The 26,200-nt window shown below is 41.1% G+C and overlaps 1 protein-coding gene across 1 annotated transcript in view; it reads right to left on the reverse strand.

Moving 5' to 3' along the window:
* Positions 1–26,200, reverse strand: part of cnot1 (CCR4-NOT transcription complex, subunit 1) — a 198,867-nt gene that overhangs the window by 22,495 nt on the left and 150,172 nt on the right. The window contains exons 28-35 of the mRNA XM_068048909.1: positions 16,751–16,928; positions 13,223–13,291; positions 12,353–12,483; positions 6,589–6,885; positions 3,310–3,450; positions 2,998–3,102; positions 1,896–2,015; positions 3–194 (exon numbers count right to left, since the gene is read on the reverse strand). Coding sequence (XP_067905010.1) covers positions 3–194; positions 1,896–2,015; positions 2,998–3,102; positions 3,310–3,450; positions 6,589–6,885; positions 12,353–12,483; positions 13,223–13,291; positions 16,751–16,928 — 1,233 coding nt within the window. The remainder of the gene's footprint in view (positions 1–2; positions 195–1,895; positions 2,016–2,997; positions 3,103–3,309; positions 3,451–6,588; positions 6,886–12,352; positions 12,484–13,222; positions 13,292–16,750; positions 16,929–26,200) is intronic.

The following is a 26,200-nucleotide window of genomic DNA, read 5'->3' on the forward strand; positions in this document are numbered from 1 at the left end:
ACCTTCTGCAAGAGGCCTAGAGCAGCAATAGCATCACGGGAATTCCTGGCCATTACCACAGCCTCCAGTAAGTTACGGAGTGCCTGAGCCTGAGGGTTCATGGCCAGAGTTGGTGGAATTGCATGTAGATGCTGCTCCAGTTCAGTGATGCACTTGTCATAAATTTGTGCGATATCATCAGTCGCCCAAGCTTGCTGTGAACAACAGAAGATCCAGCATGAACACAAATGTAAAACACATTATTGCACTTCATGTAAACCTACCAAGGAACTGTGCAAGAAACTGTCGTTCAGCACAATCTGTACTTAAAAAATGAATTCAACTATTAGGCTAAGTATAGTATTCTGTATTAAACAACATGTTAGGCTGAATTTAAATTGCGATCACGGAACACAAAACTAAAATTGAAGAAACTACATAGATACAGAACTCAAAAGTGTCATGTTGATACTCAGCCACACAATTTGCAACTCAATAACGGAAATTACCCAAGTGGCTGGATGGTGTTTTACTTCAAATAGTGGTAGAACATACAACCTGTAAAATGGCAGTTACCTTTCTAGGGTCACAGTTCACCTCACTGTTAAAGCGCCACCTACACAATGAAGGATAAGTCATCTTCAATTATTCCTTTCAGACGAAGGTGATTAGGATTTAGAATTCTTCCATATATTTGGGGATTACAAAATAAGGAGTGAACCCAAGTTTTTGCACACTTGAGTTAATTCTTCATGTGGAGCACAGGGAGGCTGTTAGAACATGACGACATCCTGCCCTCAACCAGCATATAAACATACAAATAGAGTAAATGATGCAAACACTCAGCTCAGGTAGTATGTGTGGAGAGGAATCTAGACAATGTTTTAGATCTTAGGATCTTTCAATTGAATCCTGCACGGTGGAGAGGGTGGATCTCATGAACCAGCAAGAGCAGTGGTTAGAGCAATGCTGAATATTATGCCGATATCTATGATCATGGGTGCATCTGAAACTATTTGGGTGGAATTTAAGCTGGAATCCACATGGAATGAGTTGGCACTGGAGACAGTTGCTGAGGAAAGAGATGTGGCTGTGGGAGCAAGCGTTAGCAAACACATAATCCAACATAAGGGAAACAAATAGTGAAATCAAGGTGAATGGGATAAAAGAGACAAATGAAATCCAAGGCACAGAGAAAAGAGGAACTTCAAGTTGGGTGTTTCTGGCAGAGAATTACATCAAACAAAAAGTAAAATACTGCAGATGTGAAAAAGGTTGAATTATAAAACAATATGCTAATGTGGAGAGGGGAAAGCAGGGTTAATGTTTTGGGTTGATGACCCCTTGTCCAAACCAAACCTCACTTTTTTGACATGAGTCACTGGATCAGGAATAGGAACCCTGACTGACACTATGCCCCTCAACTACAGAAGGGGAGAATGGCCAGTTGAAGTGTTGAAACACCCAAGGTAAATGAACGGAATTTGAAGAGAACCATCTTGGGATCGTCCTGTAACACGTGACTGGAACAGTACATTTATTATTCTTAGTTAGTGTGGATGCACAATCTAAAATCCATTAAAAATATTTTTAAAAGTATAGGCCTTATTGCCTATCCTCCCAAAAGAAGTTGCTTCTTATAGCTTTATTAAATAATCACCTGAAGGTTTTAGATCATCTCAACCCAAGTTGCAAACTTTATTCACTTTTACCAGATTCTAAGTCCAAATTCATTTCTGGATCAGTTGTTACGATTGTCTAAAATTCACATTATGAATACTTTTGCGCAGGTGACAACAGTTTAAAATAGTGAATGTCCAGTGCCATTTTGTCTGGGCATTAGAATGGAAATTAACCAGTTAGTTTTCATAAACGACAGAATGAGGGAAAAATAAAAGGTTTATTCTGCAAGTTACCTGCATGGGTTTGGCCAAGAAGCCCGTGGGCTGCGAGATGTCATTGCTGGGCAGAAATCCTGGAATATTGCGCGCAAACTCTTCGTACACAGCTAGTTGTTTGGGATCTACACCTCCCACCTAAGAAACAACAAAAAAATTAATACCTTATGCAAATCACCCATTCATATATCCTTGGCATCAACTGGTCACCATTTTAACTTGCATGCAATTTCAGAATAGACAATATGTAGGAGTGTATTTTAAGTGAGCAGGCGATAGTGTGAAATATGATAAACAATTTACATAGTACCTAGTACTGTAACCTGGATATTGGGCCAAGTAAGCAGGGTATTTTTATAGTGATTAAATTGGATGGGGGCCAAGATAAGGTTAAGGCATTAGGGTCATTCAACATATGCAATACTCAAGGAAGAAGATTACATCTGCAGAAAATTCTCTTGATAGAGACACAAAGTTCATAGCTTCATTGCTAATGCAATTTCCCAAATTTCTGGGCACTATATACGTTAGTTGCCCTGCGTTACAGAGAGTTGACATGCACAATTGCACAGTACTGTCCAGGAAACTGGCACCCATTCTAGGACTGGTGAGGAAGCTTTTCATTGAGAGATCCACAATGCGGTAGACCTTAATTACATGTTGTGAGCAAATTTATCAGCTGAGCGGGGAAGTGGCGAGGTGGGGAGCGAGCAACGAGCGGTGGGGAGTGGGACCGAACGGTGGGATGGAGTGGTGATTGCGGGAGGATCAGGGAACTGGGGGTGGGGGGTTGGGGAAATGGAGGCAGCAATCGTGACCATTGAAGGATGAGGCAGTTTGGGCTCAATTCACTTCGTTTGTGTCTAATTGAGCAGCGCCATCTTTATTACAGGCAGCTGCCGGAGATGTCACAGACAGCGATTTTTCAGTCGACGGGGCTGCATTTGCGCATGTGCCACTTCTGCACCATCTAGTGGTTGTGTTGTCAGCAAACATAGCCTTAAAACAAAGCCTGCAAGCAAAGTGCATTTTAAGGACAGAGGAAAACAAGCTCCTTACACCTGCCGACAACTTAAGTAAGTGTATCTAGAAATAAAATTTGAAAACCAAAATCACCTACCTTCAATCTGATTTGCTCAGGCATGCGCTCAGCCTGGTAAGTGAGCACCACAGGATCACAATAACGACGACCCTCTTGTCTAGCATGCTTCCGAAGTTCAAATTCCTACAAAAGGTAAACAAAAAAAATTACTAACTGATTACTGATTGACCTTTCATCACAACTCATCAAACTGAAACAATGATTGTTTTTCTCTTCACAGATGCTGCCAGGCCGGTGTATTTCCAGCATTTGTTTTTATTATAAAAAAAATGAATTGGATGTAGCAATGACAAAACCAGAGCAGGAATAGAAAAAGGGTGAGAAACTTACTGTTGCAAGCCGTTTGTCCATTTCGGGGCCTGCCTTTTCAACGGCTGTTTTCTGAATAAAACAACATGCTAGCTCACAATTGTCTTGTGCTATCTGTGCAGCCGCTTGCTCCATCATTTCCCTCTGTTGTGGGGATGCAGTCTAAAGGACCAAATTAACAATAAAATTCAGGGCTCGCGAGCAGACTGTAACACCAGAGAATAAGTAGGTCATGCAACTATCCAACTGTTCATTTGCAACCATCCTAAATCAGTTGTAAATACTATCGCCAAAGTATCTGCAAAAAGCCTTATTTTAAGGAAACTGCTTCTGGGCTCAGCCAGTGCTTTTTTCTAGCATCGCTTTAACTTGCTCTCCACAGGCTGCTCAAGAGTGGGATCTCCATTTAACACATCAGGTGGAAATCCTAAAGCTCCAAGCCATGCTAACTTGTGAAGGATAGATAACATCCTTGAGCTGCACTCCCGGGACCTACAAAGGTATTTATGATGGGTTACCGTGGCTGAGGACTGCCTGCTCAGCTAGTCCACATAAGCTCACTCCTAGCCACAGGTAGGGTCTGTGGGTAGATCAACTTGGGCAGAATATCAACATCTGAAGTGTTTCCTGTGAAGGAAGCTTCATACCCTATACACTGAACTGTTCAACTCATCTAAAAGAATCAAGGTGATTCAATGAATAAAGGAGTTTGCTTATTCCTGAAAAAAGGACTTGGTAGTTGACCAGGACTATGTAAAATGGACTTCCTTTGAATGTGTATTACAGGAAGACACAACTACTGTCTGGAGCTGACTGCCCCAATCTTTGTTGCAGACTGACTATTGGGCAGAAATGGAACCTTGTAAAGCTATGACTGTTAGTTGCAACTGCATGAAGTAACGCAGACATTCTATTCTTCCACCTTTTGACCTTTAGCTTCCCATCTTCTTCATTCTTTGCTTTAATATACCACAATGATCAATGTTCCTTGGAGCAGAAACTTTCCCTTTCATTCAAGTTCCAAATAAACAGACCTACATGCACTCCCACCCCCTACCCCCTTCCTGGCAACCCTAATGTTGAAATCACTCATTACACAGTTATCTACTCCAACTTATTTTTGCTCAAAACTAACTGCACCTCAGTCTTTATTTCCTGCTTCAGTTCTTAAAGCTGTTTCAGCAGCAATTATTGGTTGAGACAGACTTTGGACATGTATAACCCCATCTCAGTTACAGTATTTGAAAAGGGGCACAAAGATTAAAAAGGGGATAAAAAGATATCATATTTCACCACTCTTCCAAGTGCAAATGATTAAAAAAATCCAAAGTAAGCTGCTAAGAAGTTAAGGATTGCATTAGGTCAAAGGAAGTGGCTTGTAAGGTCGCCAGAAAAAGTGGTAAGTCCGAAGATTGGGAGCAATACATCTTTACTCCAGTACTCAAATTCCCTTGCAATGAAAGCCAACATACTATTTGCTTTCTTAATTGATTGCTGCACCTGCATACTAGCTTTTGGTGACTCATGAACAAAGACACCCAGGTCTCTTTGGACATCAACACTTCCCAACCCCATATCATTGAAAATATACTCTGCATTTCTGTTCTTCCTACCAAAGTGGATCACTTCACACATTATATTCCATCTGCCATGTTCTTGCCCATTCACTTAACCTGTCCAAATCCCCTTGAAGCCTCCTTGCATCCTCCTCACAACTTACATTCCCTCATCCACAAATTTGGAAATATTACAATTGGTCCCCATATCCAAGTCATTTATATAGATTGTAAACGTCCTAAGCACTGATCCTTAAGGTACCCCACTGGTTACAGCCTGCCATCCTGAAAATGAATAAACGGAGCTCCCACTCTTGAGCAGCCTGTGGAGAGTGTCTCTGTCTAAGTGTGACTTGATTGCTTGCTCAAGCTTGTCGACAAACTTATTGCATTTGCACTGGATAAGACAAGGGACCTAAATTTGACTGCAGCAACTTTGTACACTCCTTATGCCTTGTGACTGAGTTGAAGACACTGCTACAAAACTAATACTAGCCAAAAATAGTGATTGTCTTTTTAATTTGGGTCATGATCTGGGTTGTGCACTACACTGAAACTTCCAATGCAACTAATTGTAAAGAAGCATATCCACTGTACTTAAAATAATCTGGAAATTGCTCAATACTGATTAGAAGACAGAAGTAATAAAACCTCACAGACATAAAGATCTGAATGTATCGCCTGGATAGTGACAGAACCAGCCGAACATTTTAAACTGTCCCCTGGTTTGAACGAGAGCATCAGTTAGTATTAGCTGTGCTCATACTGAAAACCAAGGATATCCTTTAGCACTATAGCGTAACCTGTGTTGGCTGGAAGACCCAGACAGAGGTTTAAAAGTAGTGCAGAAAGACAAACAGAAAATTAAAAAAGTCATTAAAGCCAGTAAAAGTGTGGTGAAAGTCCTAATTCAAGCAGACACTGCTCTACAAAGCAATATAGGCATTGCCAAAAAATATTGAATACAAAACTAAAGTCAATATATCAATTTAGCCATTAATGCACACTGCTCCAGCTGAGCTATTAAAATATTACATTTTTTAAACAAAAACCCTGCTTGGTTTCAAGTTTAACATGCACCTATTCTCTTCTTTCCTATCACTGACTTTATTTACAGCCCACCTTTTGTTTTTATAATCAGAAGCTGTCATCTGCCACTACCTAGGTTTTATATTTGAATGGTCCTTTCTTATAATTGCAGTATGTGCTTACATTTTTATAAGAACTGGTTTTTGTTCAGCTGAAACACATTCACTTTGGGACCTCAATCACATTTACAATTGGAATCTTACAAGTGATGATCATGAATACACTTCAGATGCTAATGTGAGATGTGCAATGTTCACACTGGTGCACATACTACAAACCATTAATGTCCTGTGCTTTCTGGAGGTAGCCAAGCAGAAGCAGTCCCTTTAGCTTCAGGGCAGGACTCCAATACATTGCCAAGGTACTAGTTAACACGTCAGTATAAAATCCATTCAGTAAGAATGCAGATCCAAATCCATAAGAATATTTTTCTCCTCTTCAATTAATTGAGGGTATGGACTGAAGACCTGCTCCTGGTTCAATCTGCACTATAGCCAGGCACTGAGAAAAGATTAATTGGGAAGAGATTTTTCTTCCCACAGAGGATCACACTGTTTCTATTCAAGAACACAGCCAAGATCAGCAAACACTGTGAGCTAACTGCAAGTTCAGCTAGGAGAGAAATGTGTCCTATTTAAAAGCGTGATTTACTAACCCGTAGTGCAGTGGCAAAATTGTTCTTTAGGTTTGTAGCAATGCTCATTAGTAACGGTTCCCTGCATGTAATCATAGCCATCCCCGCGGTGAGGTTACGCATCATGTGATGGGCTGCAACTCGCATCCGTGACTCCTCAGAATCCAGGGCAAAATCTTTCCTGACTATCTGTTCACAGGTGGTCATGGCAATCTTGATGGAACGGTCAACAACAGGATGAACAAGCTCCTGCACAGCCCGCTCTATTGCCTGTCGGACGTATGACTTCAACTGAGGATGGGCTTGGAACAAAGGAATCTGCAAAAGGAAGCAGGTTAATACAGTAAACAAAGAGCCATTTAACAAGTGACACTTTACACAAGTGATTTGCATCAGCAGGTGCTTCTGCATTTAAAACAAAATATAACAGTTCTCAAATCCAAGTGAATCTCAGATCAATTCAAGAGTTCACTTGCAAAATTTCTGTTTTAGCTGATTTAGCTACACCAAGCTCAAAGGCATTAATGTAATCTAACCTAAAATTAACCTAACCCAAAATGCATCCATTCTTTGTATTTAAGGGCCATTAAATACATAAGTGCAGCATGGCTCCATTTCAACTTGCCCTGCTGGCTAAGTGGCAAGTGGCAGGAAGCAAGGGGTGAGGGTAAAAAATTAACAACAATGTTTGCTCAGGTGGTGTGGCAGCAGCATGGGAGCAAACAGCTCTACATCCTCAAAGTCAAAACCAGTGGCCCTGGGTAACCAACAAACCATGAAAATAAGTTGGGAAGGTGTGGGGTGGAGATGAGGGGGAGAAAAATTCTTCCCATCATTATGATCTTGCTTCTTGACTGCAGTTTAATCTTTACATGACATCCAAAGAAGGTCTTGCCTTTCATGATCACCATGAAGTATAGTCACTGTTGTAGGAAACGCAGCAGCCAATTTGCGCTCAGCAAGATCCCACAAACAGCAATGTGATAATGACTAGATAATCTGTTTTTGTGATGTTGATTGAGGGTAACTATTGGCCAGGACACCAGGAAGAACTCCTCTGCTCTTGTTCGAGATACTGGCATGGGATCTTTATGTCCACCTGAGTGGGCAGACAGGGCCTTGGTTTGACATCCCATTCAATTAAAGGCACCTCCGACGGTGCAGCACTTCCTCAGTACAGCCGTGGAGTGTCAGCCTTGATTTTTGTGAAGTCCTGGGGCTTGAATCCAGAACCTTCTGACTCAAGAGGCGAGAGTGCTACTCACTGAGGCACGGCTGACACTGAAAAGCAGGAAATAACATAGTACTTTCAAAAGTTTGAAATCATTTTAGCCAGTATTCTTCCAATCTGCTGTAACATAGGGTTCATTCTGAAAGCTTGCATTAATTCGAGAATGGAAGCACAAAGAGTTTGGCTGATATGAGGAATTAAATAAAATAAAAATGAAAGCTTCAAAAATTGAAAAAGCTGGTGAAAGCTTAAACTACATTCGAAGACTGAGGGAAACCATACCTACAGTTATTTAATATTTGTCTAATATTAACATATAAATTAATTATACTAAAACAAAACAGAGTGGGATGTCGGCTCAATGCAGCTGAGCACCAAAGCTTTTGTTGAACCAATTTATCCGATCAAGACAGCAATGCTTAGTAAAAAAAAAACAGATTTACTCTGACATGGCTGCCTTGGTGATAAGATGTTGACCCATAACATGACTGCAGTTCAAGTAGAATGGCAATGTTTCCGAGTGTATTACGGTCAAGAAAATAACTAGTCACCAGTGGGCTAAAAATTGGTTAATTTAATCCAGTTAATTTAGCTTTGTTACCAAGCAGCCACACAGATTTACAATCGTTTGTGGTATATGGCTTGCTAAGGTTCTGAAGCAAATTACAATGAAATAGATGTTGAATACGATTTGAACACACAAGATAAATTAAAGTTTTAATCATCAACTTTAGCAGTGGCCTTCAGACTTCCCTATCCAAACGCCAAAAAGGTGAATTTACCAGCGCAACACAAAGCTCACTAAATCAAACATTTGATGTAACACGCACCTAACTGATAATGAACATAAAACCGCTGGAACGCAAATTAGAAATCGTGCACCAATACTTCCGTGGGCATTCGCCTCAATTTATTCATGGTAAGGTGTGCGGATCGTGAAACCAAGGTAGGCTGACAGGAGCAATAAATTGACCCGTGATGCAGATCATGAACTTGGAAGTTGAAAGGCCAAGATAGACAAACATGGGTGCAGTCAGGACTACTTTTGCCTGGTGTGCTAACAGGATGAACAATGGGAGGAAACTAAAGGTGCATTTACAAAACCAGACTGTACAGGGGAAGTTTTCATGGGTCTATACCCAGACATACTGAATATCAAAGATAATGACTGAAGTGCACCCTTGTGAAAGAATCCAGCTTATTTTTCTTCCATTTAATACAATGGAAGGAAAATCAACCAGCTCAATTTTCCAATATTCGCTGCACTTGGGTACAGACAAATGAAAGCCTTCCTTCACATAAGAACATAACAACTAGGAGCAGGAGTAGGCAACTCAGCCCCTCGAACCTGCCCCACCATTCAATATGATCATGGCTGATCTCATCTCGGCCTCAACTCCACTTTCCTGCCCATTCTCCATAACCCTTCAACCCATTACTAATTAAAAATCTTGTCTATTTCCTCCTTAAATTTACTCAATGTCGTGGCATCCACCGCACTCTGGGGTAGTGAATTCTACAGACTCACGACCCTTTGAGAGAAGTAATTTCTCCTCATCACAGTTTTAGGATAAGGGGGTATCAGATTTAAAACAATAACCTCTCGTTCTAGATTGCCCCACAAGAGGAAACATCCTCTCTACGTCTACTTTGTCAATCCCCTTAATCATCTTATATACCTCAATTAGATCTCCTCTCATTCTTCTAACCTCGAGAGAATAAAGGCCTAAACTGCTCAATCTCTCTTCATAAGATAAAACCCCTCATCTCTGGAATCAATCTAGTGAACCTCCTCTGAACTGCCTCCAATGCAACTACATCCCTCCTCAAGTAAGAGGACCAAAACTGTACGCAATACTCCAGGTGTGGTGTCACTAATGCCTTGTGCAGTTGCAGTAACACTTCCCTACTTTTATATTCTATTCCTTTAGCAATAAATGCTAAAATTCCATTTGCCTTCCTTATTATCTGCTGTACCTGCATACTAGCTTTCTGCACCGAAGCACTCTGAAGTTTCTCCCCATTTAGATAATAATTTGCCTTTCTATTCTTCTGAGCAAAATGGATAACCTCACACTTATCCATGTTCAACTCCATCTGCCAAATTTTGGCCCATTCACCTAACTTGTTCATATCCATTTGTAAATTTCTTATTTCTTTATTGCAACTTACTATCCCACCTATTTTAGTGTTATCTGCAAATCTGGCTATAGTACCTTCTATCCCTGCATCCAAGTCATTAATATAGATTCTAAATAGTTGGGGCCTGAGGACCGAACCCTGTGGCACCCCACTAGTTACATCTTGCCAACCAGAAAAAGATCCATTTATCCCGACTCTCTGTTTTCTGTTGGTTAGCCAATCTTCTATCCAAGCTAGCAATTTGCCCCAACCCCATGTGATCTTACCTTGTGTATTAACCTTTTGTGCGGCACCTTATCAAATGCCTTCTGGAAGTCCAGATATACTACATCTACAGGATCCCCATTACCCACTTTGCTTGTCACAGCTTCGAAGAACTCTAGCAAATTAGTCAAACGCGATTTACCCTCATAAAACCATGCTGACTCTGAAAGATTACGTTTGACTTTCTAAATGTCCTGTTATGCTTCCTTAATAATGGAATCTAACAATTTCCCGATGGCAGATGTTAAACTGTTTATAGTTTCCTACTTTCTGCCTCCCTCCCTTTTTGAATAAGGGCGTTATATTAGCTTTTTTCCAATCCACTGGAACCTTTTCCTTTGGAAGACTATAACCGATGGATCCACTATCTCCGCTGCCACTTCCTTTAAGACCCTAGGATGTAGGCCATCAGGCCCTGGAGACTTGTCTGGCTGCAGAGCAGAAGTTGAGCAAAAATCTTGCGACTCCTCAATGGACAGCATTCCAACGCTTACCCCCACCAATCTGAATTATGCTGTATTCATTTTCACAAGGAAGCTGGAGCAACGAGAGAGAGTCCACGTATTTACAGTTTATGGCAGCATCTGTGGAAAGAGAAGCAGAGTTAACGTTTCGGGTCAGTGACCCTTCTTCGGAACTCCAGTTCCGAAGAAGGGTCACTGACCCAAAACGTTAACTCTGCTTCTCTTTCCACAGATGCTGCCAGACCTGCTGAGTGATTCCAGCATTTCTTGTTTTTGTTTCAGATTTCCAGCATCCGCAGTATTTTGCTTTTATTTACAGTTTATGTCAGGACCAATATAATTGCTAGACTGGGCTATTCAAATCATTACTTCAGTAATACCTGAAATACATTCTGAAAGTTAGCTAGTTCCAACAAGACTGCAAGGCAGCATACCCTAAGCAGCAAGATTGAGTGGTGCTTTAGGATCTCCACAGCTTGTTTATTATGAATTTCGTTACACCGTGCACCTAGTTGTACCGTTACTTGGCCAGAATCTGCAGATATCTCAGTGCTATTTACCACAGCTGCAAAGATCATCCCTGATCTCCAACAACCTTGCAATCTTCTTTGTGACTCAAATACAGACCTTGATTGCCTGAGGATGAAGGCTTTATGACTTCTGCTGGGTGGTGGGTATTGACATGCATGATTTTGCACACAGGCTGCACCAGAGGTCATGTAGGGAGTGTAATGGTGGGCAGTGGCTGCAGGGCCCTGTGCTCCATCTATAACACCCACTCCACGTTCCATGGCTTTTGCTATGTTACAGAAATTCACAGCGTTGTGTTGAAGGGAAGGCAATTAATCAAATGGCTTTACCAAACACCGAGTCACCTGGTGTACACAATGGCAGACTGGCAAATGTGGGTGGTGCTCCTAGTTAGTGCCTGCCTGTTGTGTTGAAATGGAGGGCATTGAGACAGCCACCAGACTGTGATGTAGCACATCTGCCAGTCTACCTCAGGCATACAATAACAGTGTTACAGCCTTCTGAGGCATTATTCAGACAAATACAATCTTGATTGCCTTGGTCGATATATCTGGTATGTTGAGGTTGATGGTGCGGTACGTACTCCTGTGGTGCAACTAACCCATCAGGCATCCCTCACACCTCATCTAGGAAACAAATAGAATGGGATTCCCACACAGAACGACATACCATTACTTCAAATATAGAGTGCAAACTACACACCGGCCTACAGAGTGTGTTTCTGGAAGGCAACCAATTATAAAACAAACTCTCAAACTTCCACACTTGGAAGTTCAGCTTTAAGGGAGGTCGACATTCCCACACTTCCCAAAACATTAGGCATTTATACTCAAGTGTAGTTACGGCTCAAAACCAAAAGTGTGTGCGGCTTTGAACCGCTCATTAGAGTATTAAAATTAGCGTCCCGCTTTTTTTGATAAAACTGCCAACAGACTTCATGCCCAATCAAAATAGTTAGAAAGAAAGAATATTTAATGAATTAACTTGTTGAAGGCTAGCACAATGTCACTGCCTTGTGTACTAGAGAAGCACTGGTCAACAAGTTCCCTATTCGCCATTAAACATGTACATGAGGCATCAGGACTTTTGAAACGTCACAGATACTGAAGATCACCTTGCCCATTACTGACCCATTATATTGAAACTCACTTACATTTGGGTTGACTGTAATGTGAGGAGCCAAGGCAGCCAGTGAATACACATTGATGTCGTGGTAGCTGAACTGTGGCTGTGGAGGGCCCGTGGTTGCACATGGGGTAGTTGTGGCCGGAGTCACTGGTGCAGCTGGAAAGCAAAAGCACAGAATTAATTCTCTAAATCCTTTCCTTGCTACTAACTTATAAAGTTCCAAGAGCCTACAATTGGCAGTCATTTTACAGGACAGGTGCAAAAATAAACATGTTAATGAATAACTTTTGGGGTGAAAGCAAAGAAGCATATATCTACTAAGCTGGAAACAAACAGTGAAGAAATGATCAATTAGATTGCTCAATCTCTTGCAAGAGACATTAACAGGTTTCAACTGCAATTTATGTCCTGTGTAGACTGGCAATTATCCACCCAATTCACATACATTACACCACTTGAACAACAATATAAAGATATAGAAGAGATCATACAATGCTCTCAACCAATGTCAGAAAAATGCACTAATTAGAAAAAAAAAAGTTAAAAATTGTATACAGGGTTGGACTAGCCCAATGCACCCACTCTTTGAAGGTGCCTGTGTGTGACACAGAGTTCTTTCCTTAGCAAACAGCAGCAGGTGCACAACCAGGAATCCTTCATAAGAAATATCATGATTCAATGCTGTGCTTCCTTGATATAGCATTGATGGCACATCCCAAATGAACACATAGCTGTTAGGTAGCGAGATTTTACATTTTTCCTGCTTGCAATTGATTTCTCAAACACACGTTCCAAAATAAAAGTGCTCAACAGAAGTGCAACATAAAAGAATTCAGAAAATTTCACAACTGCACAAATATACAATTCTATAAATAAAGAATATGATCACACACACCGGTACATTTAATTACAGGTGAATTACTCTTGTAAAGAAGCTGAGTTAACCGTCTGTCACCAGGTTCCTCTGAAAGATGAAGTGGAAGAAGGAAACAATCGGTGTATTAGTTTGCAGAAAGTTACATATAGATAAATGTTCACAGTATAGCTGATTTAAACTGCAGCAGGAGCAGTGCATCCAATGGGTCTCTAAAACTACTCATTCTCATTTATTTCTATATTTACAAGAACCTTCAATAGAAAGTACAGCCTAAAAAGAATCATTCAAACCACTTCTGAGACTGATGGTGGATGTGGGGAAGAGAAGTATGGCTGTCAAATTTATTGACTGAGGGATAATTCAACTCTATATTAATTAGTAGACCTTAAAACTGAACAGAATTTCCATGAATTTGTTCCATTACTGAAGTTTTAAATAAACTTGCAAAAAATAGAAGGAATATTACGTGCACAATCTCATGAGAAAATATTCAACTTCCACATACAAACAAGATACTGTTGACTTTGCTGGGGGTGAAGAGAAATCCTTTAAGACACAACCAGAATGATCAAGTGATATTTCCCACTCTGCACAAAGTCCCATTCAGAACCTCTTGCTTCTTTGACCACTGGAGACTCCAAGAGAAACAAGACACAGCTGTTCCGACTCCAACCGAAAGGATGAGAGCTAATGAGAGAGTGAGCTCTGTATGTTCTGATGCAGACTGAGGGAAGCTCACTTGATTTCTGGGATGATGGCAGTATCCTGTTTGGATATGGAAAGCAAACAATGGAAGAACTGAAGTTTATAGCTAAAAGCTGCCATGGACAAAAGTGGTCACTTGTGACCAGAAACTACAGGACAGACATTCTTTTGTTGTGCAAGGCAACAAAAGGCAGCACAATAAAGTACTGTAAGTACAAACAAAAAAGACTTTTTTTTTGGGGGGGGGGGGGGGGGGGGGAGGATCTAAGTGCACATGTGTACTGATGCTGAAGCTAACAAAGACTAAGCAGTTATCATATTCTTGACTGTATTGTGTAACTGGCAGGAAAATATCCGTTGACATTGACAACGGGAAATTTATCTTATGATTCAAAATGTGAAATCTGAGGAATTTTTTTTTAACTAAATAGAATATAATGACAGTCAAATGTGTGTCTAAAATTTAGCCTTTTGTATAAACTGTCACAGAACACACAAAAGGTTTAAAAATCAGCTTCACTAACAAAATTCATGCCCAACTTGATACAGCTGTTGCAAAAACAGAAGTCTGAGGAAGACAGGATTTGCTCGAAAGTGTTTGACTAGCAGTTTTTAAAGAAATTTACCAATTATATGTGCTTGATGCTGTTTTTTTTAGTATATACCCGAGATTGCTTCTGAAAGGATTAAGTTGCAAGATTATTTTGTACTACCTGATCAACTAACTAAATTTAACTACTGGAAAAATATGCTACGTTGTGGCTGTTTACTTCTCTGTAAATAAAGTTTATTTTGCAATAAGTGACCAAATCAAAGGCTCATTCCACTGTTACTCTGCTATCTCCCAAAGACAAGAAGGATCAAGTGACAGGATGGCACAAAACCAGCTGCTGAAATAAAGTGAAGTGGATTTTCTGTTCATTCCTTGGTCATGTTACCTAGCTATCTGGAAAAGTGAAAACACTCACGCTAGGATGTAGGAAAGTACATGGTTGCCTGAAACATCTAAACTTTAAAGAAACCCCATAAAGCTCCAGCTGTGGCCATGCAATATTGCTGCAAACCATCTGAACGGCACAGCAGATTGGAATTCCCTTCGCTCACTGCTTAATTCAATCCAGAAGTCACAATGACAAAGCATAATTTAAATATAGGACATAAAACTATGGTTTAAAACTATAATTAAATACAAAGTGAACAATGAGGAAACAATGTAATATAAAAGAAAACAAGTGCAAGGCTCGCTTGGCTTTTCCTTCCTCTCCTGAAGATGTTATATCTGTGGGAATACAGTTCCACAGGTGCTGGCCACAAGCCATGGTCAAGAACCTCACCCACATAGCTGTTCATTTGTAAGCCTAAAGAATGAGTGCCAGCAGGCGACTGGACAACGAAAGGCAGCATAGCAGTGCCCCATACAGTCCTCACAAAACATCCAGACTTTCCGGCAGAAGGTCACTGGATAGCGATCAGGTTAGATAACTGTGACAATGCAGCACTATTGGTGTGCTGCATTTGTTCTCTCAGCCACTTGTATAAGGGTCTTTCACACTTGTGAAATAGCTGCAATATTCCCAGTGCAACATCCTACAATCTCTTTTGAACATCGACTGTAAAAGGAGTGCAATGCTCGACTAGGTACATCAGGCGCACACATCAAATAAATGAAATAGCTAGAAATCCTTGCAGTGCGAGAGAGACATGGCCGAGTGAAATCCCTGTATTGCCAGAAATTTACTTAATGCCACCTTTTTAAAAAAAAAGGCAAATGGTGAATATGAACTCAAGCATGCAACATAAAGTGAGCAGAAAGATAAACGGAATAGATTTACAAGTCAAATTTTTAGTTCTCCACCATCCCATTCTCCCCTAATTTAAACTGCAGGGACACAGATAAAGCACTAGCTGCTTTCTGGTGCATCAAGGCCACGACCGATCAACAGTGTCAAAAAAAGTGATTGGAAGTGAATGTTAAATTACAAAAATGCCATCAGTAATCAGGCCTGATTGATTTTGGAAGAGGTGAGAAGATGGGTTCGGATATTTTCATCTAAGACAGATGACTAAACAAGGGAAGGTTAGAGGGGCCAAACAGCCTTTCCCCTCTTAGTATTACAAACATGAACCACTCCATTTAGCTGCATTAACTTAATATATAATATAAATTCAAACAAGCAGTCATCTAATGTAGCTTCCAGAAACTTTTCCCTGAAAATCATTTATCTGCTAGTTGAAAATAAAACAAATGGCAAAATATTAACACAAAAATGCAGGCATACCAAACCCTAGGATGTTTAATTCCAGTGTCCTCCGTTCTACAGCTTACATTACTGGCAGGACTGAGGCGGTAGCGTCTGGTACAGCACATCATGAATTCTAGAATTATATAGCAATTACATCAAAATAGCTGCTGTACACCCCAAAAAGACTGCACAATGGCCACAGCTGTTAGAGTATTATAACTTGCATTTTTGAACCTTCAGAAGACTGACTCCTCCACTGGAAAAACATTTCCCCTCCCAGCTGCTATGGAGCCACTTCTCTTCCTTTGTCAGCTAAAGTCCAAGGCTTCAATCTGGCCTACTGGCAATGCTTGCAAAGCCACTTCCCCCTGGGTCCTAGCGCACACCGCGTTAATGAAACCTGACCCACCCTATATTTTACATCAAACGCAACAATGATCTGTATGGGCAATCAAAATAAAAATCATGTTAATAACCACCTATAATAAATAGGTGACTAGTCATATCAATTTAAAACTAAAAGGCACTGTTCCACAGAATTTCTTCTTTTGCAAGTAAAACAACAATCTAATACTGAACAAAAATAAAAGCACTTTACCAGTGGTGACAACTACAGGCAGCTCCTCTGGTATTTTGGACTCTCTCTTTGGAGCAGATAGCTGTTCCTCTAGATTTGTCAATTTTTCTTTGTCCTTTAGTAAAGTTCCAGGCTTCAAGTCGTTGATATCCAAAGCCAGATTTTTACACAAGACCTCAATTTCAAACTTCAGGTTTAACTAGAAAAATATTTTTTTTGAAACAACAGTTAACAAGTAATTCCACCTTCCAAATCAATGCCAGCACAGACAGCACCCACCCATAAATGATCAGCTTAACAAATAATCAAACTATCGCAGTCCTGCTCTAAAATATTCCAAATTTCTTGAAAATATGACTACCTGAAATGCATTCTAGGTCAACCATAGCACCCTTGTTTGCCCAAGGGTGTGTTTGCAATTTGAATAATGCTTGTATTATTTTTGACAAATCAAATGTACTGAGCCATCACCCTTATTCATAAACAGAGACTTCTGTTTCTGACCATATCAGTATGAATAAGTCTCTCCCACGAAGGAGGAGAGGCCTGTTTCCAAATCCCCACTTGCCTTACAGTTATTAAAGCTTCCCAATGCCTGTACTAAGAGACATTAAAAACTGAAAATCTGAAACAGAAAACGCACAGCATCTGAGAAAAGACAGATGAGCACTTCAGACATAGACCGTGCACCAGAACTTCAACATTAACATTTTAGGTAGAGACCTTTTGCCAATCTTTTTCTCTTTTCAGGTACTGATTGCTGGCTGCTGTGTATTTTCTGTTGTTATTTCAGACAACTGCAGCACTAGTGCATTCAAACCCTTGGGAAAGTTCTGCTTGGACTGGTTCTATGACCAGGAGAAGTGGAGCAGGGTAGGGTTGAAGCCATTACAAGATAGCTGACCACATACCAGGGCAGGCTTTCAAATGCTAAGCACTTGGCAGTAAAAGGGCCCTTAAATCAGTGCTGCAGTGGAAAGCCATTTCTACAACAGGAGGCAGACATGCTGTTGACAGCCAGGAAAAATAACTTCATTCGTGGCCCAGAAACACAACAGAGACATCAGCTACCATTCAAAACACATTTCTTCCATTTTTCTTCTGGGATGACAGCAATACTTTATTTCTTTTCAAGGGTGAAAGAATGTTGTGCTGCCTATATGGTCATCATACCACTGGAGAATACTTCAGATCAGTCTCTTAATCCTCCACTTTGTATACAAGGCCTCATTTCGGGTCACAGTGAGATTACAGCACAGAAAGAGGCCATTCGACCCATGTTGGTTTTCTGTAGAGCACTGCAATCAGTCTCATTCCCCCGCTCTACCCCTGTAGACCTGTAATTTTATTTCCCTGAAGTGCCCATCCAACTTCCATTTGAAAGCATTTATCATCTCCGCATCCACCACTCTTGCAGGCAGAGTGTTCCAGGTCATTACCACTCGCTGTGCAAAAAAAAAACTCTTCCTCACATCACCCTGGCATCTCTTGCCCAAAACCTTAAATCTGCGTCCCCTTAGTCCTTGTACCATCAGTTACTGGGAATAGCTTTTCTTTTTCTACCTTGTCATGCCCAGTAAAGAGATACATGCCTACATTTAAGATATAAACTTTATTCAAGGTGTTCTCTTTAAAATTAACTTTATCTTTTCAAAAGTAAAGGTGGCCAATCCTGCAAAAGATGGCTGCCGAAGGTCAGACAACCTGGCCTGTGTATTTGAACATTGCCTCACTGTCTGTTAAGCACAAAAGGATACATTCCAGGCGAAGATGTATCAAATACACCCATCCTGAAACCATCAAGAGACATTCCTGAATTGAATGGGCTCTTCTGAAACAAAGAAGGTGGGAAGTAGCCACATCATAGCTGGATTATACTCATCCAGACATTAATAGATTTCACTTCTTGGTCCGTTGTGCAGTCACAAGAGGGGAGATGACCATGTGTCTCCTAACAGAAGCTAACATAAGAGATCTTTCCCTTAAAAGGTAGCTCACTGGAAGGGGGGGGGGGGGGGGGGGGGCGGGAGAAAGAGATCACAAGAACATCACAGAAAAACAGTCCAACCAGTGGCTCTGCAAAGACGTCCAGCCAGGAAAGGAAGGAGCCCTGCTGCTAAATCTACACTTCAACTTCGTACAGCAGAGAACTAAAAGTGACCCACCACCTCCAGTCTGAAATCTACAACACCTCAATGACTCAAATCTACAAACAACTCAAGCCTGCATCTTTAAAACAGACTGTTCTACTTAGAAGATTCAACAGGGTTACCGTAAAACAATAACACCTACCACACCTTGAACCCTTACTCTTTGCCTTCTATCAATCTTTGAGACTGCGTGCGGGAGCGAATGCATGCATGACTGGTGTTGCGAACATTTTGGGGAATGAATATTTTTCAATAAATAGTTAATCTTCTATTTTAAACCTACAAGAAACCCTGGCATTGTATCTTTATTTGGCAAGTAAAACACTCGGGATAACTCCCGGGCGGCACAGTGGCGCAGTGTTTAGCACCGCAGCCTCACAGCTCCAGCGACCCGGGCTCAGTTCTGGGTACTGCCTGTGCGGAGTTTGCAAGTTCTCCCTGTGACTGCGTGGGTTTCCGCCGGTTGCTCCGGTTTCCTCCCACAGCCAAAGACTTGCAGGTTGATAGGTAAATTGGCCATTGTAAATTGCCCCTAGTGTAGGTAGGTAGAACGGTGGGGATATGGTAGGGAACATGGGATTAATGTAGGATTAGTATAAATGGGTGGTTGTTGGTTGGCACAGACTCGGTGGGCCGAAGGGCCTGTTTCAGTGCTGTATTTCTAAAAATCAATTAAAATAACTCAATTTTAAATAAAACACAATTGCGGTCAGTTGGGAGGTGAACAATGAGAACCACCCATACCCCTTACCACCTGTCTGTAACCTGTCATAACCTTGTACATATCTATCAAATCTCCTCTGCTCCAAGATGAACCTCAGCTTCTCCAACTTAACCTTGTGGCTAAATTCCCTCTATCCCTGGAACCATTCTGGTAAATGTCTTCGGCACCCTCTCAAGAACACTCCCATTCTTCCTAAAGTGTGGTGACCACAACTGGACTCAATACTCCAGTAGTGGCCTAACCAGAACTTTATATAGGTTCAGCATAGCTTCCCTGCTTTTCTACTCAATACCTTTATTTATGAAGCCCAAGATCCCATATGATTTGCTAACTACGCTCTCAAAATGTCCTGTCACCTTCAAAGGTCTATGCTCGTGAACCCCCATGTGCCAATGACTCTGTACACTCTTTAGAACTGTGCTATTTAGCCTATATTGCCATTCCCTATCCCTTTTGCCAAAATGCATCACCTCACACTTCTCTATATTAAATTCCATCAGCCACTTGTCTACCCATTCTGCTAGCCTATGTCCTGTTGCAGTCGATTGGTATGATCTTCATTGCCAGCCACACCTACAAGCATGGTATCAGCAAATTTTGAAATTGTACTGTATCCTAATATCCAAGTCATTTTATATTATATAAATCTATATCTCAAAAAAAACACTGGTCCTAGCACTGAACCTTGGGGTACACTACTGTCTACCGTCCTTCAGTCTGAAAAACAAATGACTACAATTTGCTGTTTGGTCTCCTTCAGTCAATTTTTTTTATCCAAGCTGACAGTGACCCTCAATTTTGTTAACCAGCCTTTGTATTCCCTTCAGCAACCTTGTTACTTAATCAAAAAAATCAATTAGATTAGTCAAACATGAACTGCCTTTTACAAATCCATGTTGGCTCTCCTTCATTAACTCAAACTCCTCCAAGTGCCTGTTGAATTTTTTCCCTGATTGTTGTTTCCAAAACCTTACCACCACAGATGTTAAACTGACTGGCCCGTAGTTATTCGGACTGTGCTTACACCCTTTCTTGAATAAGGGTGTCATGTTTGCAACTCCAATCCTCCGCCACCTCCGCCATATCTAAAGAAGACTGGAAGATAATGGCAAGCCCTTCGGCTATCGCCACCACCACCGCCACACCCCCCAAACTTCCTTTAAATACTTGGGATGCAAGCCACCCAGACCAGGCGACCTATCCACTCTAAGGAAAGCAAACCTTTCCAGTACATCCTTCCAATCAATTCCTCCCCCCCCCATCCAGTACATCTACTATCTCCACTTCTACTAGTGCTTTGTCAGCATTCTCTTCTTCAGTAAACACTGATGCACAGTACTCAAGTATTCTAGCCTTGCCCTGCACCTCTAAGCATATATCACCTTCTTTGCCCCACCCACCTCTTTCTACTCACATATAGGTAGAAGATTTTTGGGTTCCCTTTTATGTCATATGAACATACAAATTAGGAGCAGGAGCAGGCCATTCGGCCCCTCAAGCCTGCTCTGCCATTTGGTAAGATCATGGCTTATCTGATTGTGGCCTCAACTCAACTTTCCTGTCTACCCCCATACGCTTTGACTCCCTTGTCAATCAAGAATCGATCTAACTCAGCCTTAAAAATATTCAATGGCCCTGCCTCCATTGCTCTCTGGGGAAGAGAATTCCAAAGACTAACAACCCTCAGAGAAAAGATTTCTCCTCGGGTCAGTATTAAATGGAAGACTCCTTATTTTTAAACTGTATTCTCTGGTTCTAGTCTCTCTCATAAGGGGAAACATCCTCTCAGCATCCACCCTGTCAAGTCCCCTCAAGATCTTATATGTTTCAGTAAGATCACTTCTCATTCTACTAAACTCCAATGGATACAGGCCCAAACTGTCAAACATTTCATCATAAGATAACTCCTTCATCCCAGGAATGAGTCAAGTGAACATTCTCTGAACGGCTTCTAATGCAGTTATTTCCTTTAAGTAAGGAGACCAAAACCGTACACAGTACTCCAGATGTGGTCTCACTAATACCCTGTACAACTGTAGCAAAACTTCCCTACTTGTATATTCCATTCCCCTTGCAATAAATAACATTCCATTTGTCTTCCTAATCACTTGCTGTACCAGCATACTAACTGTGTTTCATGTACCAGGACATCCAGATCTCTCTGTACTGCAGAGTTCTGCAGTGTCTCTCCATTTAAACAATATCTGAAGGTTGACTGGAGCTGCACAAGCTAGGAAAAAACCATTGGGCAAGTGATCGTTCTGCTTTAATTTAAAACTGGACCAACAAGACCTAGCAGTATTCAGTTCATGGAGCAAAGAAAGGTAGTTGTCTTGTGGTACCCAACCTCTTGGTGCTACAAAATCTAAATGGCTTCCTTTGAAAAACAATCAGACTTTAACTTGCACCTGAAGTGAAGCATGCTATCCATTACATTGGAGAAAGCATACAAAATTATGAGGGGCATTGATAGGTTAGATAGGAAGAAACTTTTTCCCTTAGCGGAGGGGTCAATAACCAGGGGGCATAGATTTATGGTAAGGTGCAGGAGGTTTAGAGGGGATTTGAGGAAATATTTTTTCACCCAGAGTGTGGTTGGAATCTGGAATGCACTGCCTGAAGAAGTGGTAGAGGCAGGAACATTCAAGAAGTACTTAGATGAGCACTTGAAACGCCATAGCATACAAGGCCTCAGGCCAAGTGCTGGAAAATGGGATCAGAATAGTTAGGTGCTTGATGGCTGGCACAGACATGATGGGCCGAAGGGCCTGCTTCTGTGCTGTATAACTCGATGACTCTAATATACTGCTTTTCCATTCTTCCTGCCAAAGTGGACAAGTTCACATTTTCCCACATTATACTCCATCTGCCAAATCTCTGCCCACTCACAACCTATCAAAATCTCAACTGCCATTCTATTCTCAAATTCTCTTTGCCAGTCTTATTTTCCTCTTCACTTCCCCTTTCAACTTATTGCATTTAGCCTGGTTTTTGCTTGACGAATTCACCTGACATGCATCATACACCCTCTTTTTTGTTTCATCGCATTCTCTATCTCCATCATCCAAGGCTCCCTTGCCTTTGGTACTGTTACCTTTCGCCCATGTTGGAATGTATCTAGCCTGTATACCTGAAACATCTCCTCCTTAAGGATCACCCATTATTCCATTTTTGTTTTCCTGTCAATTTTTGGTTTCATTTTACCTTGGTTAGATCCCTCTCATTGCATTGAAGTTAGCCCTCTTCCAATTTAGAAGTTCTACTTTGGATTGTTCCTTGTTCTTCTCCATTGCTAATCTAAATCTTATGATACAATGATCACTCTTACCCAAGTGCTCCCTCACAGACACTTGGCCCCTTCATTTCCCAGCACCAGATCCAGTAATGCCTCCTTTCTAGTTGGACCAAGAGCATACTGGTCAAGAAAGTTCTCTTGAACACATTCAGAAATTCCTCCCTCTCCTTACCCTTTACTCTAACATTATCCCAATTGATATTTGGGTACTTGAAGACCCCAAAATCACCACTCTATAGTTTTTGCACATCTGTCATTTCCTTGCAAAGTTGCTCCTCTATCTCTCTCACTATTTGGAGGCCTGTAGAATAGCCCCAGAAGCATGATCACCCCCTTTTCGCTTCTCAACTCTAACCAAATGCATTCTGTCTTTACCCCCTCAAGGACACCCTCTCTTTCCAGCATTCTCTAATCAGTACTGCTACCCAACCTCCCTTTTATCCTTCCTTATCCTTTCTTAACACTTTGTATTCTTGATTATTAAGCCTCAGTCCTTGCCATTTTTAAGCCACATTTACATTATTGCAACTACATCATATTTCCTCACGGCTATTTGTGTTTGTAGCTCACCAACCTTACTCACCACAAGGTGCGCTCACGTACATGCTTTGTAAACCTGCCTTTGCATTGCTTGTACTCCTTCTTAATCTGCTCCTATCTAATATGGTACTACTTCCTTCTCGAGTAGTAACCAACACCTTCACTTCTTTATGCACCTTATTCCTCTTTTCTATTTCTATATATTGGTACCACCCGCCCTGCCAATTTAGTTTAAACCCTCCCCAACCACACGAATGAACCTCACTGTGTTTTGAATAGGTGCCTGCTGCCCCAGAACTGTCCCAAGAATCTGATGCCCTCCCTCCTGTATCATGCCTTAAGCCATGCACTGATCCTCCCTATGCTGTTCTTTCTACTCTCGCTAGCACATGACACTGGGAGTAACTCAGATTACTACCTTCAAAGGTCCTACTTTTTAACTTCCACTCTAGTTCCTGAAAATCTGACCACTGGATCTCAATATCTTCCCTATATTGTTGACACCGACGTGTACTACCACCTCAGGCTCACTCCCTTCACCCTGCAGAATATTTTGCACCCTCGCTGATGTCCTCTACCCTGGCACAGAGAGACAACACACCATGCGGGACTCACGATGACGATTACTGAAAAGCCTGTATGTCCTAACTATGGAATCTCCTGTAACGACTGCATTTCTACTCTTTTTCTTTGTTCCCTCCTGTGCAGCCCCTTGCACATTGGTGCCATGGTCCGATTTGCACTCCTTCAAGGTGTTGTCACTCTCAGCAGTCTCCAAAGCTGAGTACCAGTTTGACAGTGGCACATACCCCTAAGACTCCTGCATGTCTTGCCTCTTGCTACACTTCCAGATGGCCACCCATCTACCGTCCTGAGTTCTCGCTGCCTCTGGGATGACAACCTCCGTAGCCACATCCTCAGTTCTTTGTTTGGGGGAAGCAATATTAGGTGCAGTAAAATATAATAACTGAATCATCATCTACATTAGAGTAATTCCCAGTTGAACTTGATCAGAAATCAGTACGAGATGTAGACTGACAGGACCACTTAATTTCCAGGGTAAATCACCTAACCAAGACAGATTTGTTCTCGACTAAAACACAATTTGGTGGGTGCCATTCTTGGTTAGGTGGTATCTTTTATAGCCATTCCCAGTGAAATGGCGACTGAAACGCTGGAGATCTTTCCCCGTGCAAAACAGTGGAGGAAATTGTATATACACTTAGTTACTTGGTTGAGCTACGAGACGTCTGCAGTCTGTTTTATTCCAATCATTTTACTATTGTGCTTATAATAATTACAAGTAACAGAATCATCAGACGCAGTTCATATAATCATACAACACCGAAAGTGGCCATTCAGCTCATTGTGATTATGCCAGTTCTTTGACAGATTTATCCAATCTTCCCCACTGCCCTACCCTTTCATTACAGCCCTGTGATTTTCTCACCTTCAACTACTTATCCAATTCTTTTTTGAAAGCTATTGAATCTGCATTCACCACCCTTCCAGACAGTGCATTCCAGCTCACAACAACGCACTGCGTAAAAAAATTCTCATTTCCCTCCTGGAATTTTTGCCAATTATCTTAAATCTATTTTCTTTGTTACTGACCACCCTGCCAGTGGAAACAGTTTATCCTTACATATTTTATCAAACCCCTTCATAATTTAAAAAATAAGTTTGATTTGATAATTTCACAAGACACTGAGAACTAAGACTGTAGCAAAGTGAATTCTAGTAGCTTAACCAGGTCATAACATTCTAGTTGTTTCTACTCTTCCTACATGACACATTCATAATTAAACTACCTACACTAGGCTTTTTATAAATACTCCTCCCTAAACTTTCCCCTTAATCCTTCCTCTCTGGAAAATGGAAACTCACATAGAGGTATATTGCTCATTTCTCATGGGGGTTAAAATATGGGAGGCTCTTACGAGCAACTGAAGAGAAAGTGCAAGACTGTGAGGTGTGAAGAAATCAGCAGAGGAACTGCCCTTGGGCTGATCACTGCTACTACAATGGCGCCATGGCAAGTGGCTGTAGCCGTCTGGTACCTCACCCAAGTGGCCAAACATTATGTATTAAAAATAACTTTCAAACAGATTAAAACAACTTTCAAACAGATTAAAATCCAGCGCATCTCAGTTAAAATGAGACAAGATTTATAAATGAAATGATAAACATGCATGGATTTTGGAGTTTGTTAGACCAATCAAAAAGTTTTTTTTTTTAAAAACGAAGTAGCTTTCCAGCAAATATACCTGCATACACCTATACTTGCTATTGTTTGAGTGATAATACTATCCAGGCAGATGCATTCTTTTAATGACGATGTCAACAGATCCTTTCAGGCCTTAGCACTGTACCGATTCAGGTCTACGGAAACGTGATTCATGGCATTACTATGTTGTGGGAAAATACCAAAAGGAAAAAAAAAAATGATAGATGCGAGTGCTGGGTGAAATAATTGCACTAACATGGAAGAGCCCAAGTTTTTTATTTAAATCTTCATCCATACCGGACATCTGAATGGTCAAAGGGTGCAAATTTAGGACAATGGATTTTATACAGTAGAAACAAAATTTAGCGAGTATTTTAAAATGCTTAAATTCAGTATTAACAGCTTAGCAAAATGACAGGTTATACTACACACAATGTTTGAGAGTACAGAAATGAAGGGAAAAATTGAACTTGATGTGAAACACTTGGATTTTAAACCATCTCTCCAAAGACCTGTACACCCTTGAGACAGCTTC

The sequence above is a fragment of the Heterodontus francisci genome, chromosome 17 (genome assembly GCF_036365525.1).
Source record: "Heterodontus francisci isolate sHetFra1 chromosome 17, sHetFra1.hap1, whole genome shotgun sequence".
In the NCBI taxonomy this organism is placed as follows: Eukaryota; Metazoa; Chordata; class Chondrichthyes; order Heterodontiformes; family Heterodontidae; genus Heterodontus; species Heterodontus francisci.